This window comes from Notolabrus celidotus, chromosome 2 (genome assembly GCF_009762535.1).
Source record: "Notolabrus celidotus isolate fNotCel1 chromosome 2, fNotCel1.pri, whole genome shotgun sequence".
Taxonomy (NCBI): domain Eukaryota; kingdom Metazoa; phylum Chordata; class Actinopteri; order Labriformes; family Labridae; genus Notolabrus; species Notolabrus celidotus.
The window spans coordinates 37,542,545-37,559,662 of NC_048273.1; the positions used below are offsets into that span (position 1 = coordinate 37,542,545).

At 40.2% G+C, this 17,118-nt stretch overlaps 1 protein-coding gene across 1 annotated transcript in view; it reads right to left on the reverse strand.

The window, feature by feature from the left end:
• Window positions 1-14,324, reverse strand: part of atp10a (ATPase phospholipid transporting 10A) — a 95,757-nt gene extending 81,433 nt beyond the window's left edge. Inside the window, exon 1 of the mRNA XM_034709312.1 lies at window positions 13,575-14,324. Within this exon, the coding sequence (XP_034565203.1) occupies window positions 13,575-13,999 (425 nt within the window). The 5' untranslated portion in view covers window positions 14,000-14,324. The remainder of the gene's footprint in view (window positions 1-13,574) is intronic.
• Between the last annotated feature and the right edge of the window lie 2,794 nt (window positions 14,325-17,118).

Here is a 17,118-nt window from a genome sequence, read left to right on the forward strand (position 1 = left end):
GTTTGATAAATCACTCTGATTTCTTCTGCAGACAAAGTCGTCTTCATGTGAAGTTTGAGGAGCTAATACATGGGTCAGATTTACAGCCAGGCCGAAATGATGTTGTTGTTGTTGTTTTGCATTTGATAAAATACAAAAATGTAATGATAACAAATGAGAAACAAGTCATTTATTATTCCATTATTCCATGCACATTACACAAAGGATACAAGGTTTTATGAGCCAGCAATGTGTACTAGATGGATTTCTAATTAATTCATGAAAAGGAAAAAAACATTGGGTTATGCTCTAGATTTAAGAATATGACTGATGTTTATGTCAGTAGCAACATTAAACTGCATTATTCTCATAATAGAATCTGTATTAAACATCAGCCAGTAACTGTTTTAGATAGATCTGCTGTCGTTTAAGATGAGACGTCATGCAATCATATAGAAGAGATGAAGGTGACTGAGGTAGGGATGGGCATTTCAAGCCAAGATACTATTCGATAATCATTGGCATCTATTTGACGATTATTTGATTTTATAGCCATGCTCAGTCTCTGGAAATACACGTGTAGTAGTGAGATTCAGAAATGGAGAAAATCACTGCGACTGTCCCAAATGTTTTCTTCTTCTTTTGCGATTTAATGCAGTTAGCATTCTTCTTCTTCTGTTATATAATGCGGTTAGCAAACAGCTTTAAGACGCTCTGTAGCCACCACCTGGAGGGAATACTGTATTACAACCTAAAACGATGAAAAATTGTACTTTCAAAATGAGAAAATATTCGCAGTAACTCTTCGATTTTTTAACCAAGTGAACGAATAATTAAATATTAGAAAATCATTGCCCATCCCTAGACTGACGACATTTAAGCAAACAGTGGCATTAGAGTTAAATAAACTGTCCCAGGGCATATCTTCATATGTTTCTTCATGTTTGTTGACAGACTCAGTAACAAGCCAATAACCAATCTATTGGATAAGAGCACATTAGAAATACAAACTTTATTCCCCCTCGTTTTGCACAGCCTGCTCACAAACCATCCATCAAGTAACTGGAGGAAACACTAACTTGCTGCCTGCAGTGTCTGCAGACATCAGCTGATGCAGATTATTTCAAAATGCCATTAACCAGCCAGATTAATGGGTCTATCTCCGGTCAGTAATTAGTGGTGCAACGGATCATCGTTGATCCGTGATCCGTACGGATGCCTCTCCACGGTTCGGCACGGACGTGGTCCGCGGATCGGTTGATGAAAAAAAAAGGTTGCGCGTCAACTCACTCGTCAAGCGCAGCGGTAGTCATGGCAAGTGAAGGAGGAGATGAACATTATAACCCTCCTGCATCTTGGAAGTCACATGTATGGGAGCATTTTGGGTTTCCCTGTAAAATACAGTGAATGCTGAATGTGCTTGAGCCACGTTATGAAATTCCGTCGCGCACCCACTAGAACAGAGGCCGTCAATACGCGGCCCGCGGGCCGTCAATACGCTGCCCACGGGCCGCATCCGGCCGCCTATTTGTGGCCCCCGAACTGTTATTCCTTCACTCTGTGTTTTGGTCGGGTCACCGCGTGTTTACCGGGATTTTTTTCTCCATGTCAACGATACGCAGACAGCCTGTTACTGGGTCACTTAGAGTCCACTGCTACAAGTGCAATTTTTAACTTTCACTTTGGTTTATGGAGCAGTTTGCATGTTGGCACTTTGCCAACTGTAGGACCCTAGAATAAAACGGTGTGTTCACAGTTTGCTGCTCAAAGAAAAGTGGACGGTGAAAATCAGCGATTGAAAGAAGAATAGAGTGAATTGAAGTTCCTCTGCTCCTTCACTTGCCATGCCATGAAATGCAGTGAATGAGGCAGGACTGGGCCCACAGATAGGGTGCTTTGCACATGCAGTACATTTTGAGTTGAATGTTGTTTTTATTTAATGGGCAAAGTGTTTTACAAAATAAATAGAGGGACAAAGTTGTATTTGTCTTGTCTTCTTTCTTTTTTTTTTTTTTTTTGTTGATCCGAAAAATGATCCGATCCGTGACTCAAATCCGTGATACGATCCGAACCGTGAGTTCTTTGATCCGTTGCACCCCTATCAGTAATACAGCAGACTTTGCATTTTTCAGCTGCAAATAATTCCTTTTCTACTTTCAATTAGTCAACTAACTGTTTTGGGATGAATTTGCGCCAACGTTACATACCTTTACATTTCATTTCAATACAACATATTTATCAAAATGTTAAAAAATCTGACCCCTTGGGACAGGTTTTGGGACTACATAATGATAGATAATGACCCCCACTAGGATTCTTGTTTTGCCTCCCCCAAGTGGGAACCTGCAATACTGTATACCTCAGCAACATGTCTATATGATGTACAGTGGATATCAAAAGTCTACACACTCCTGTTAAAATGCCAGGTTTTGTGTTGTAAAAAACATGAGACCAGGATAAGTCATGTCAGAACTTTTTCCACCTTTAATGTGACCTATAACGTGAACAATTCAACAACATTTTTAAAAATATTTTAAGAAGAAGAGAAGAATAAAAAATAAAAAAATAAAATAATGTGGTTGCATAAGTGTACACACCCCTTTATAACTGGGGATGTGGCTGTGTTCAGAATTAACCAATCACATTCAAGCTCATGGCAGATAGTAGTCAGTATCCACCTGTCATAATTTAAAGTGACTTTGATTAATCCCAATAAAGATCAGCTGTTCGAGGAGGATTTTCATCACATCTCCTCAGTTACATCTTACAGCAGAAGTCCTGGTCCACAGAGAGCTTCCAAAGTATCAGAGGGATCTCATTGTTTAAAGGTATCAGTCAGGAGAAGGGAACAAACATGTTCCAAGGCATTAGATATACCATGGACCACAGTGAAGACGGTCATCATCAAGTGGAGAAAATATGGAACAACAGTGACATTACCAAGAACTGGACATCCCTCCAAAACTGATGAAAAGACCAGAAGAAGAAGACTGGTCAGGGAGGCTTCCAAGAGGCCTACAGCAACATTAAAGGAGCTGCAGGGATTTCTGACTAGTACTGTCTGTGTACTACATGTGACAACATCTCTCCTATTCTTCATGTGTTTCAGATATGGGTAGTGTGGCAAGACGGAAGACTTTTCAAATGAAGAAAAACATCCAAGCCCGGCCATGTACCAAGCCTTTGAAAAGTTCAAGAAAAACTTAAATAGTAAAAAAAAAAAACCAAGCATTCAGTGTTTGCAGGCGAGTGTTCAGGCTACTTTGAATTATTTTGTTATTTAAACTGCCAAAAACAAACTTTATAATAGCAAGATAAAATAGGAAAGCAGTAGCAATTATTCAGACTTCATCAAGACAGATTTTTTTATTCCTGACTGATTATTTGTAAGCTGTCTTATTTTGTTTTACTAGTTTATGTAGAATTAGTCATTGTATTTGTATTGTATTATATATTATAAGTGTTGCATTATCCTTACTGCACGTCTTTTATTTTCAATCCAAAAAAATGTTGATGTTGCGTTGACTTTTTTTCTTTTTCAGTTGCTTACAAAGTTTTTCCATTACACTAATTTGTTTAAAGAATGCTTTATATACAAGTTTGATACACGACTGGTTGTTTTTCTTAATGTCCTCCAAAACCCACGGGGAATATTCTGAGAAAAGGTGAAATAAGGACAGAGTGCATGAATAAAAAGGATTATTAGTGCAGTCCAGTGCTGCTTAGATGTGAAATTGACCTTCTTATCTATTGCATGCCCACATAGTTACTTCAGTAACGAGAGCCGAGGAAAAAGAAAGGCCCTCACACACGTCAGTAATGAATTATCCAGTTATGAAAGAATGCATCATCTTAGGCTGTTGTGGTCAAACTGGGCGTTCAGTGACCCGGAGTCCAGATCAGTTCCAGTCAGCACAGTGGATAACGGATGTTTTTTTGCACTACTGTGTAACGCAGATTAAGATGGAAGTATTTACATTCCAGTAAAGTAACTGTGTTAGCATAGGGGCCTGGTTTGACGGGGTATGTCTCTGTAGTTTCTCCAGGATCTAAACTAAGGAGGTAAATCATGATAAATGTGAAGAAACACCCACCAGCATGTGGCTGCTTCCATCTATCAGACTCTGTAAATATTAGCATGTTTGATTAAATAAGAGGGTTTCCTGTATCATAATAAAAGCTTCTTGTGTTTTGCTTTGTGAAAAATATTTGTGTCAGAATGAGATTTATTGTGTTAACTGTGTCGATATGGATCACCTGCTGCTGAAAAAAGTCTCCAAAGACAGACAGTAAGAGAAACTTTAAGATACTATTTCACCCTTGAGAATAAAAATAAATAACACTGTCATGGATTATGCAACAACCTTTAATGTGCTGTCAGGTTACTGCATCTACACCATTAGAAATCAAACATGCTTCATCTTATTATGAATACGTATAAGGTATTTATGCGCTAAAGAAAAGGGAAATCAATCAGCGAAGATCCCATCTCATCACGTCCTCATCACAATATTTATGCTCTGCATAACCTTCCATGTGACCCTGAATGTCCCCCACAACCTAAGCATGATGATAGATGAGCAAAGAGAGACAGTAAATCAGCAGGGTTATCAAGCTGACACCTCCCTGTACTGCTGTTTTGTCCAGTTGGGCCCACAACACCTCGAGGAGGTTCAACAGTTAGCTGGAGCTAAATGAAGACTGGAAAGAGAAGTACAGACATGAAGGGAGGAGTCTGTAGAGAGATGTTAGGGACACAGAGGGAAGGGCAAGAAGCTTGTGTAGGGCCCGATGAAATCTGTTTTATTTTATTCAAAATTCTGTTTTTTCCATTTAAAGGTGACATATCATGCAAAATTGACTTTTTAATGGTTCTCTACCTGAAATATGTTTCCCTGGCATGTCTACAAACCCCCTGAGAATGAAAAAAATCCATTCTGCCCCTGTTCTGATTTCTCCACCTTTCTGTAAATGTGTGTGAAACGAGCCGTTTCAGACTTCCATGTTTTTGTTACATAACAACAATATCCGGTCTGTCACAGAGTCAGAGCTCGGAGCTTGTTCAGCCCATAGACTGTATAAAATAATACTGAATCCCTCCTCCGTTTTTCATTACCTGCACAAATGTGTGCTAACAAGGAGCTTAGGAGGGAGGCATGCTAGTTGTAGGCTGTCTTAATAAACACAAAGGTCGGTTTTACTCCCCACGTCTGCAGATTAGAAGATCGAGTGGATGATTTTTATTTTTCATGGATAAGTGCTAGCGCTAGTTAGCATAGCTACATAGCTACATGTCGTAGCTGTAGCTGTGTAGCAAGACACACATCTACATACTGACAAATAAAACAACAAGAAAATCAAAATCTGTGACCAATCCTTCATAAAAGGTCCTGCTGCCTTTCTGGCAGAGGTCGGTTTTACTCCCCACGTCTGCAGATTTGAAGATCTAGTGGATGATTTTTATTTATCATGGATAAGTGCTAGCGCTAGTTAGCATAGCCACATAGCTACATGTTCGTAGCTGTGTACCAAGACACACGTCGACATACTGATAAATAAAACAACGAGAAACACTAAATCTATGACCAATGGTTCAGAAAGGTCCTGCTGCAGGCGCCTCTCCGTCAGGATCAGATTCAGAGGGTTGAAGTAACGTGGGTCTGTGAGCAGCCGTGTATATTCAGCCAACATGTAAACATTAGATCAATGTGCTGGTGAGCCGAGGCACATCCACTTCCTGAGGGGGCGTGGTCAGAGAGAAAACAGACTGTTCTGAGGAGGACTGAAGAAGAGGGTTTTCAGGCATGCCAAAATCTGATTTCAAAATGTTTTTTGAGCATAAACTTTAAAGACATGTTTTGGGGACCTCTTAGACCAAGATATATTGATGAAAAAAGCGTGATATGTCACCTTTAAATTTCTTAGAATTCTGTTTTTTACCCTTTACACTTACCACCATAGAGTGTGTGCTTTTTGTGTCAGTGAATAGAATGTCCGTTAATGAAATGCAAAAAGTGAGTGCAGGTTGGCCTGGCTAGCATTAGCAGCACAGTGATTTTCACATGGCTTTTGGACGACAAGTGGTCATCATGTATCTTTACGTTTCCAGTCAACAGTATGTTGGCAGAATTTGAAAAAAAGCTTGTCTCCTGACACATAGGAGTCCTTTGGGAACTGTTCAGCTCTGTGTTTTGGAGTAAGAGATGAGTTTCGTAGTGTTTTTGTAGACTTAGCCGGTGTTTCCAGTAGGGATGGGTAAGATTACTGGAGTACTGGAGTACTCGCAGTTGACCCCATTATTGGAGTAGCATTTTGTTACTCGCGCACATGGCAACATAACTCGAACTCATACAGCGTTACATGTGTGACCATGTGCTTTATGTTTTCGCCTAACTGAATATACTAGGTAGGAAAATAATTCACTGGATATAAACATATGACTTCTCCGGCCATGGCTTCAGCGTTAGAACACACTGAGACAGATTTCAGCAAAAACAGCTGTTTTACAGCAGCTACGGCAACACTTTAGGAACACGTTATTCAACTGAAAGAGAAAGCACAACAAACACAGAACCATCTGTGACACCTGAGACATGTCAGTTAAAGGTGGCATATCATGTTTTTTCATCAAAATATATATTGGTCTAAGAGGTCCCCAAAACATGTCTTTAAAGTTTATGCTCAAAAAAACACTTTGAAATCAGATTTTGGTCTGCCTGAAAAACCCTCTTCTTCAGTCCTCCTCAGAACAGTCTGTTTTCCCTCTGACCACGCCCCCTCAGGAAGTGGACGTGCCCTCGGCTGTCCAGCACGTTGATCAAATGTTTACATGTTGGCTGAATATACACGGCTGCTCAGAGATCACGTTACTTCGACCCTCTGAATCTGATCCAGAATCTGATCCTGATGGAGAGGCGCCTGCAGCAGGACCTTTCTGAACCATTGGTCACAGATTTAGTGTTTCTTGTTGTTTTATTTATCAGTATGTAGACGTGTGTCTTGGTACACAGCTACGAACATGTAGCTATGTGGCTATGCTAACTAGCGCTAGCACTTTTCCATGAAAAATAAAAATCATCCACTAGATCTTCAAATCTGCAGACGTGGGGAGTAAAACCGACCTTTGTGTTTATTAAGACAGCCTACAACTAGCATGCCTCCCTCCTAAGCTCCTTGTTAGCACACATGTGTGCAGGGAATGAAAAACAGAGGAGGGGTTGAGTTGTATTTTATACAGTCTATGGGCTGAAAAAGCTCCGAGCTCTGACTTCCTGTTACAGACCGGATGGCGTTGTGACGTAACAAAAACACTGAAGTCTGAAACGGCTCGTTTCACACACATTTACAGAAAGGTGGAGAAATCAGAACAGGGGCAGAATGGATTTTTTTCATTCTCGGGGGGTTTGTAGACATGCCAGGGTCACATATTTCAGGTAGAGAACCATTAAAAAGTCAATTTTGCATGATATGTCACCTTTAAAAAAAGTAATGTCTGGAAGTACTTTGAAAAAACGATGAAGTTAATGAGCAGTGCAAGATATGTGGCGTTAAACTTACATACCATATAAATACTAGTTTGATGATTAACCACATGCACTTAAAGCACAAGGAGAAAACAGCAGAGACAGATAACAGGCAGTCTTGCGTCACGTCTTTTGCTTGCCCTGTTAGCACACGTCGTTGTGACAAAAGAAGATTAGCCTGATAATAACCAAAATGGTAACTGGAGATATGCTTCCATTAAGTTTTGTGGAAGGAGAAGGCTTCAAAGAGCTGATCACGTTAGTCCAGCAGGAGTACAAGCTACCATCACAGAGAACAACAACTACGAGAGTGGAATAGCGTAATACTAAATCGCGTGGTACTCGAGTAATCGCTCATTAGGAAATTCGAGTAATCGATTACAAGGATTACAGTAAATTCCCATCCCTAGTTTCCGGTGGCCGCTTCGACATGTTTATTTGGGGAGGGGGCGGATGAGTGTTTGTGAGGAGATGCACAGGTGGTGCCACGAATGAGCGGTCCCCGGAAGTACTTCCCCAGACAAACGTTCCTTCTCCTCATGGTGACAGCATTTCAATCACATTATGTCAATTTCCACGATATTCCACGTTTAACAGTAGATTCCGTTTTTATTGGCCAATTGCGTGAACATGGAAAATCATAGGGCCCTACTTGTTGGTGTAGAGCTCATCTCTGCCAGGATTGGCTGTATGCTCTCCCTCCCCCTTCTCCCCCCATTAATGAAGGAAGAGAGGAGAGAAGAAAGAGAGAAAAGAGTTATGTAGAGAGATTTTAGGCGAAAACAAGGAGGGCGGGAATTATTTTGGCTGTACGCTCTACCTCCCCTTAATCCCCTACTTTAACGAGGGAAGGGAGAAGAGAAGAGAGAGAAAAAACAACAGTGAAAAGAATATATAGAGTTATGTTGGATAGAAGACAGGGAGAGCAGGAGTTTGTTTGGACTAGGGATGTACATTTTAAGTATTTTCCGTGATCGATTTTTGGAAATGTTAACGATCAAATATCGATTAATTGATAAAAAAAACATTATTATTCTTACGTCAAAAACAATGCCAAATACGTTGTTTTCCCCCAAAATTGTATTTTCTACAGCAACAAAATGCAAATAACTGACAGGATTGAATACGGGCACACGTTTCACACGCAGAATATCAACGATCAGGCTCATTAAAATATTCAACGAGGACATAATCTTATAAAGTGAAGGCTCATAATACTAACAGAAAAGTACAAGACTCACAGAGTCCAGTTTTCTGTCTACTCGTTCTTATTGAGAAAAATAAACATGTGTATTCGGTCAGGTGTCAGCCGGGAGCGCAACCGGGTCACAATCAGTCCCGCTGGAGAAAAGCTCAGACGGCTCTGATGTTGCTGCTCTGCAAACGTAGCGTACCAGAATTTCCCACCTGTCTGTTGCCTTTGTATCCAAAGGTGGGAAATGTCCTGTTTAAAGCTGTCAACCTTTGTGTCCGTGTTGTTGTTGGCAGCAGTTTTGTATTGATCCTCTTTTAAAAAGCGCACGTGGAGACCTGACGCACAGCCGCAGCCGCCAGCTGAGCGTCTCCGCTGTGCGCAACACCTTTAACAGCTGATTCACATGAAACATGCTTTAAACTTAAAACACCTCCCTGATAGCTGAACCAAATATGAGACCACATGATGTTTGTTCCACGTGACGGAAAATTGATAACAAAAATGTGTGTTTCGAGTAAGTTCTTAACAATCAATTAATCGATAATCGATTAATTGTGGTCATCCCTAGTTTGGACTAGAGTTCACCCCTGATAGTTCAAGCTGTATGCTCTACCTCCCCCTTCTCCCCAGATATCATGAGGGGAGAGAGGGGAGAGGAAGAACAAGACAGGGCAGAGAAAGCAGAGGAACAGTTCTGAAAAGCAGTTTTACTGAACGGACCCAAAACAGTAGCCTGGACAGGAAGTTGCACTTAACTACCCGATGGATGTAATATGGTTACTTCCTGCAGATACTGTATTAAGACGGCAAAGAAGAACTGATTTTAGTTGATGCACCATGTGACAATAGTTATCAAAAGCAGTCAAGTACGAGCAGAGACTGTAAGGTTAGAAAGAGCAGCACTGGATAAGCAATTACAAATCTGTGGTTGTTTGTTGCTTGAAGGGAAACAACATCTCCAAAGGGACTGCAAGTCAAGCTGTCACTTATGTTAGCTTAGCTTGTGTCTAAATCCTCTTTCAGGGGGCTGGGGGGTTATGCAATATTTCACATTTGGAAATGATAGTAAAACGGATTGTTACAGTATATTTAGCATCGACTAATTCACAAACTCAAGCTCAGACATCAGTATGAAAGGAAAAAAGACTATCTTAAAATCTCTAGTAGTCATGTGAGTGGTTTCCAGGTTGTGAAAAAAAAGGGTGTTTTGCACAATATTGCCCCAGCAGAAGAAAACTCAATTATGTCCAACCTTGACCGAACAACTTGAGTCAAGCTGAAACTGCAGCCACTAAACACTGAGCCTTTTGATTTACCATGAATTATGCTCTGTACATGAACCACAGTGCTGCTTTTCATTAGCAATAACACTCTGCACACACAAACACACACACACGCACACACACACACACACAGGACTCAGGAAGAGAGTTAGCATTGGAGAAAGCCTGGGAGAGAAACAGGTAACACACTGACTCATCACTAACAATGACGGCTCTGAGACAACATCTGGATTTAAAGCACTCTCACACCTCGGTGACAGAAAAGTGGGCAGCAAACTGGAGGTCTGCAGGACTTTTTGGATTCACGTGTGATATATTCCTCATGTGTTGGCCAGGTTTAACTCTGAGGCCTGAAAATGTTCTTTTTTGTGTAAGTGAGGATACGTTTTAGCATTGCAATGTAATGTTTGTGATACTGTATTGATTCTCTAAAAACAGGACCAAATTTAAGAGGCAGAGATTTCTATTTTCTTAGTGACCTAAGATCTAGACTGTTATTTTTCTATATTTGGCCTCAGCGTTATTTTGAATGAGGCTGCTTTAAAACTCCAACCAGAGCAAGTGAAGTAATTTAACTCAGGTACAGAATGAAACACCCACTACTTTAAGTATTTCTACAACTAATTCCTACAATTTGATGTTCTATTCTTAATCTGCTACATGTGTTTGGCAGCTGTAGTTATAACTCATGTTCCTGATGTATCTGATGTTATGAGGGCTATCATACTAGTGCTGTTCTGAATCTGTCACAGTATAGGCCAATTGTTTTAAATGTGGTATCATGTATCTGATTTAGCTTGTCAGTGCAACAATCCAATACCATAACCAATGACCCCCTCTCAAATCAACTTCTTTAAAGGCTAATTATCCTGCGAAAATAATAAACAATAACAGTGTGGCGCTAGCAGAGAGTGTGATGTTAATCGAAGCTAGCAAAATGTCAGCTGTGTTTTTTCTATCAATATCATGTAAATGTTTTAAGCTCAAGTGTTTTGAAGTTCTTGGTATACTAAACGTAAAGTTTCAAAATTGGGTATCAAAATAGGACTTAAAAAGTGTTAGTATCATAAGAAATGTAATCTACTTGGATTATACTGAATTATGCAGTGTGTTTTTATAATCAAATAAATACAAAAATCACAGTACGTTGCACTCTGGTGTATTGTGCTTGCATATCGCCAGATCTTTAACGGGTAATCCAGGAAATGATATGAAGTGACACATGACCCGAAACACTTGTAATATAATACCATAGATACTTAATGACACGATACGATGCCATATATGATACTATACGATACTCTATGAAGGTAATAGCATATGTTACAACACAACAGGAAACCATACGATACAACACAATAAGATACGATACGACAATATACAACATGATACAACCAAGCGGCAACCTCCGGTCTAAAAATATGAGTCAAATGAGGAAGTGTTAAAAACTGCAGTTCATCAAGGATCCACTTGAGTCTGGCTCCGGAAGTACTTGAAGTCACATACACATGAATGGGAAAAAGCTGATCTTTACAGCAGAAATAAACATGTTTACAGCCTGGATGTGCTCTCACTGTGAGGGGGGTGAATTTCTCGATGTGCTCTCACTGTGAGGGGGGTGAATTTTTTTCTAGCGCGGTAATTTCGAAGATATTGAGATTACGAGTCTTCCAATGAGAGGCACAGCTGTAGCTGTTGGCTAGGAGGCTCAAACTCCGCCTCTTTACATCACACTGGCTTGACAGAAGCAATATGGCTGCCACCGCCGACTGGCTTCAAAACAGCGTTCAGAAACAGATGGGTGACGTCACGGATACTACGTCCATATTTTATACAGTCGATGCATACAATACAATATGATATGCTGTGATACAACACGACCCGATAGGATGCGATACTGTATAACCAAGCGGCAAACTCCGGTCTCAAACGATGAAGCCAATGCGGAAGTGATATAAACTGCAATACATCGAAAATCCACTTGAGGCTGGCTGCAGAAACACCGGAAACCACATAGACATGAATGGGAAAAAGACGATCTTTGCAGCATTAATAAACATGTTTACAGCCTGGTTCAAAAAACGGCTTGGCCCTACAACGCTAATCTCTCTAATGGCACACACTGTACGGGGGGTGAATTTTTTTCTAACGTGACGGTTAAGAAGATATTAAGATTATGAGTTTTGCCCAAATAAGGACATGACTGACGTGACTCCCGGTCGGGAACACACAGCCATTGGCTAAGAGACTCACACTACGTCACACTCTGCCTAGTTGAGTTCCGCATTACCAATATGGCTGCTGCTGTCGATTTGCTTCAAAACAGCTCTCAGGAACAGATGGGTGACGTCACGGATACTACGTCCATATTTTTTACAGACTATGTGTATGACACGATATGATACCACACGATACAACCATAGACTGTAAATAAAAATGGACAGCGTCGCTCCGCCTCTTCCCGTTGTACGGTTCTGAAGCCAAAAAATCCAGCTCCTGGGCGCAGCCATTGTGCAGCCAGAGCCTGTGAAGCCACTGTAACAAGCTCCACCCTACAGCTTAACGTCACAAGAAGCTGTGTGTCCTTTGAAGCTTCCCTCTACGGCGGCTGTGAATCAAAGTAAACAGGAAGTAAAACCCCGTTTTTTAACCTCTAATAACTAACGAAAAAGAAACTTTTCAGGAAAAAGAGGCCTTGACCACTAAACAGTCAAATAGTAACTACATATCACCACAGCATACGGATGTGAGAAACATTCGTACCACGTGTATTTATTTTTTAAAGTTTGACTGGATTTTCTGACCTATACTGCAGCCAGCCACCAGGGGGCAGACACTCTGCTGAAAGCTTCACCACCAGGGGAGCATCCGGCTTGCTTGGATACAACGTGATATGATACTATTGTAATATGCGATATGACAAGATATAAAACAATCTGATGCAACACAAAAGGACACTATAAGTTAAGATACTGTGCGATGAGTACAATATAGGAATCCGATTTAGACGATACAATATGGAACAATCCCATACAACTGAAACATGTGATATGACTTGAATGTGACACGATATTATAACTGTAGTACAATACGGTGTGTCGCAATATGAAACTTTCATTACATTACATAAGCAATGGTAATGATTATATCCAACAACCGTGTATTGATACACAATATCTGTTTAACTGAAGAACACAACATGCCCCTAAAAAGATAAGGACAGGATTAATGTCATTAGTGCCACCAAAACTAGACATGAGGTTTTGGAGATGTGAGTCAAACTGGAAGGGAAATTTGTTTATAGCCCTGTACTATTCTATCACTGTCCTCAATACTTTTCCAATGCTAATTCCTAGTTGATTGAATATGTGACTCAGAGGCTGACAGCTGGAACTTTGCATGAAAGCCAGGTTGCCAGGTTTGGAAAGGAAGGCAGAAAAAAGTGTTTTGTTTTAGAGTGTGGAAGAATGTGCACCATCTGATGTGAATTCTTTTAAAGATGCATGTTGGAAGGACACTTTGTACACTGACTCACAGTGAGGAACACAACTACACACACAAGGATTGAGCTGCAGCTGGACAGGCCCATCTTACCTGCTGAAGACCAGACAGTCCATGTGATTGATCTCTTTATCCGACCTGTGTCTCCTGTAGTCCTCCCACAGGTCTTTGATGGCAGTGACAGACAAAATGAAGACCACAGGAGCCAGGGCAAGTTCTGGCTGAAACGCATTGACAACTGGAACAAAATTCAGCAAAGCGATGAAGACAAAGTAAACATTGGCGAAGCGATGGAACTGCTCGAAGAGATTCTTTGGCAGGAAAGACAGCACCGTGTACTTGGTGGTCTTAATCTTGTTGTTTGCATAGTGTCTGTTTGGGTTTTCCTCTCCTTTGGCGTGGTCATACAGTATGTTTGCGTGGACGGTCCTGGTTTTGTTCTCTTTGGTTTTCTTCCTCCTTTGTCGTTTGACTTTAGGAGTTTTGTCCATCCCGGGGTCTCCTGTGTCCCGCGCCATAGCCAGCTCAGCTCAGCTCCAAACTTTCCCCCAGCTGAGCTCTTCTTCGTGTCCTCTTCTACACAACAACCCAAAGTGCTAGCTATGTGATCATTCTTCTACCGTGTGGAGAAGGTTTCCGGTAGTTTATTCACACAAACAGCTCCTTTTCATCCATGTCGACTCCACTGTTTGTGAGTCGGAGGAAACTTTTGCTTGTTTAGCTTCTCCTTTTTTTCCTACTGCTGGGAAGGATGCTGAGATAGTAGGGAGGTATAACTTGGCCGCCCCACAGTATAGCAGTCGACTTATAAATCATGTGGATGGAACTTTTCAGTTCCTCGCGGGTTGTCGCTGCAGTTGGAGATCGGCGCATGCGTACACGCAGCGCACAGACAGGACGCTCGCTGGCAGCTCAGGGGTCGCACTCCTCTGGAAATCTGACCCGGAGGCCCCTCCTCGATCAGACCTGAGGTTTCTGTGTCTCCAAGTGCCACGCGGTATTATTGGAGTCTGCTGGAGCACACGGGAAGCAGCCAGAGATCGACAGTGTGAAAGGTGTGTGCACTTTTTAAAACGAAAGCAGTTTGAAGAGAGAGGAAAAAGCAAGTTAAATCAATGTGAAAGAGTTTGAAGTGATCGCTTTTTTCTTCTCAAAGCTGAATTTGACTCTCATTACGAACACAACTTTTACATAACATGTTTTTATCATTCTTATTATTAAATTTCAATAATAACAATATTATTTACAAAAAATATGTGTGATTCATAATAGCAGTGATACAAAAAGTGTGGATTACAGATATATTTTATTTTTTAAAAAACATAAATAAATAACTAATATCTTAAATGGAAACATGCTTATACTAAAATTTAGGCTCATACTTGTGCCATAAATAAAACACAATAAATTAGATTTGATGAGATTAGATTCGAAAAACTTTAATGTCCTCCAAGAGGCAATTTGTGGTACAGCACAACTTAAAAAACACAACAACATGAAAGGTACATCAGACACACACAACCAAAACGATCCAAACAACCCATAGTAGCTGTTTCTCATTACTACAATAAAAAACACCTCCACAGACATTCACAGTAGTAGTCAGTGCTAGCCCAATGTGAACAACAATCACAATTTAAATACAAATAAATAAAATAACATTGGTGTACTTGTAGACAACCTTAATTAGATTATCTTATTTAAATGAGTTATTGCCATGGGAATGAATGAGTTCTTAACACCATTTGTTCTTATCTTTGGGTATCTATACCTCCGGCCAGAAGGGAGTAGCTGAAACTTCACTGAGAGTGGGTGTAATGAGTCCATGCAGACTTTGTCTGCCTTCACAGCCAGCCTGCTCTGAAATGAAATTGAAAATTATATTCAATTTACTCTGAAATATTGGAGTTTATTTAATTTTTATATTCACTTATAGAAAGAAGGTTATTTTTTGTTTGATTGTTTTTGGTATCTATACAAGACTTAACACATCTGACCTGGTCTTACAGATTTGTATGGCTGCTACTTTAATGTTCCAATTTGAGCTGAAAACCTCAATGGGACTTCCTGTTTGAATAAAAGTAAAATAAAATATAGAAAAGTTTCAGCCTTAAAGGTATAGAAGCCCTAAACAGACGTAGCCATGCATTTTATTTACTCCATCGCCCTGTGATAAAAGAGCAAGACCGTTTGCTTTCTTGAGATCTTTGATTGTTTCTCTCTATCTTAGGACAACAACAGAGCTGGGTTTCTCATAACAACAGATCAAATTGAACACACCTGCCCTGCTTACTTCCACAGGTCACTTGTTGTCTTAAGTTGTGGAGTCCTCTCAATCAAACCAGCGCTCCACAAGGTTTATTTACTTTGTATTATCACAGAGTTTTCTATGATTATGACTTAGTCAGTGTATTGTACCCGGCTGCAAATATGTTTAACATTGTGCGACTCTCAGTTGGCAAAAAGCTGGAATTGCAGCGCACATGTTGGTAAATGTTGAAACTGAAGAACCACTACAGAGTAATTTTTGAGCAGTGTTATTTTTTCCTGTCTCCCTCTTTCAATAGGAGGAATGCTAGAAATCCCTTGGCTTACATCATTGCCTGTTTATGAAATTCGTGAAGAGACAGAAACGATTTGAGATGAATTTATTTCCCTCTCAGCCTCTCTCCTCTTGAATGCTGATATACGTGCACTCCTACCACTCATGTAGCCTGGACATGCTTTAAAACTGTCATTAACTCTTCAAGTAAAAATACGAATGACTCTTTACTATAAACAAGAACAAGTTCTCATTGTTTAAGTATATGATGGGTTTCACATGACTTGAACCCAGCAATTTAGACCAACTCACAATTTTTTTTTAAGTGGAAATAAATCAAGTGAAAAAAAAGTGTCATTCTAATCTGTCAACAAAATATTATCCTGTCTGTAAAACTAGTTAATTTGCCCCCTGCTGGCCATAAAAGAACATACAGATTTCAGGAACTTCCCCAAGCATGGGTTCAATTTGAAAACCAAAAGTCCACTTCTTGTACGCAGATTTCATTGTTTGCACTTTTATTTTTAGGTTTATTTAAGCATATTATCTGTATTAATCAAGTAAATGGCAGCCTCAAGAGATGTAATATGAAACCAATCCAGAAGTGCAAAAAACGTAATTCCTCAAGTGTCCACTAGAGGCCAGCTCCAAAAGCGAAGAAATACCCATTAGAGCTTATGTTTAAATGCTGAACTTTACCACAAAAATAAACATGTTTACAGTCTGGTTAAACAATGGTTTTAGTCTTTGTAGCTCATTTATTTATTTATTCATGCACACTGTACAGAGTTTAGTTGTTTTGTTAAGCATCCCCATGAAGGCAAGGAGTTACAGGTTTACATGATCAGTGGTGCAGCTGAGTGGATTGACAGGTGGGTGCGTGGTAGCTGTTTGCCAGGAGGCGTAACAATTGCCTCAGCTCCACCTTTCTGTTTCTAGAATGACTGAAAGTTAGGTTGAGTCAGCTTTGTCTCTTATAACTACATCCATGATTTATACAGTCTATGATCATTTTAAAGGCAACCTCTTATGTTGGGTTAACTATGAACCCTCCTTTTGAGTGTGTCTTTATATTTGTCAATCCATGCTGCAGTT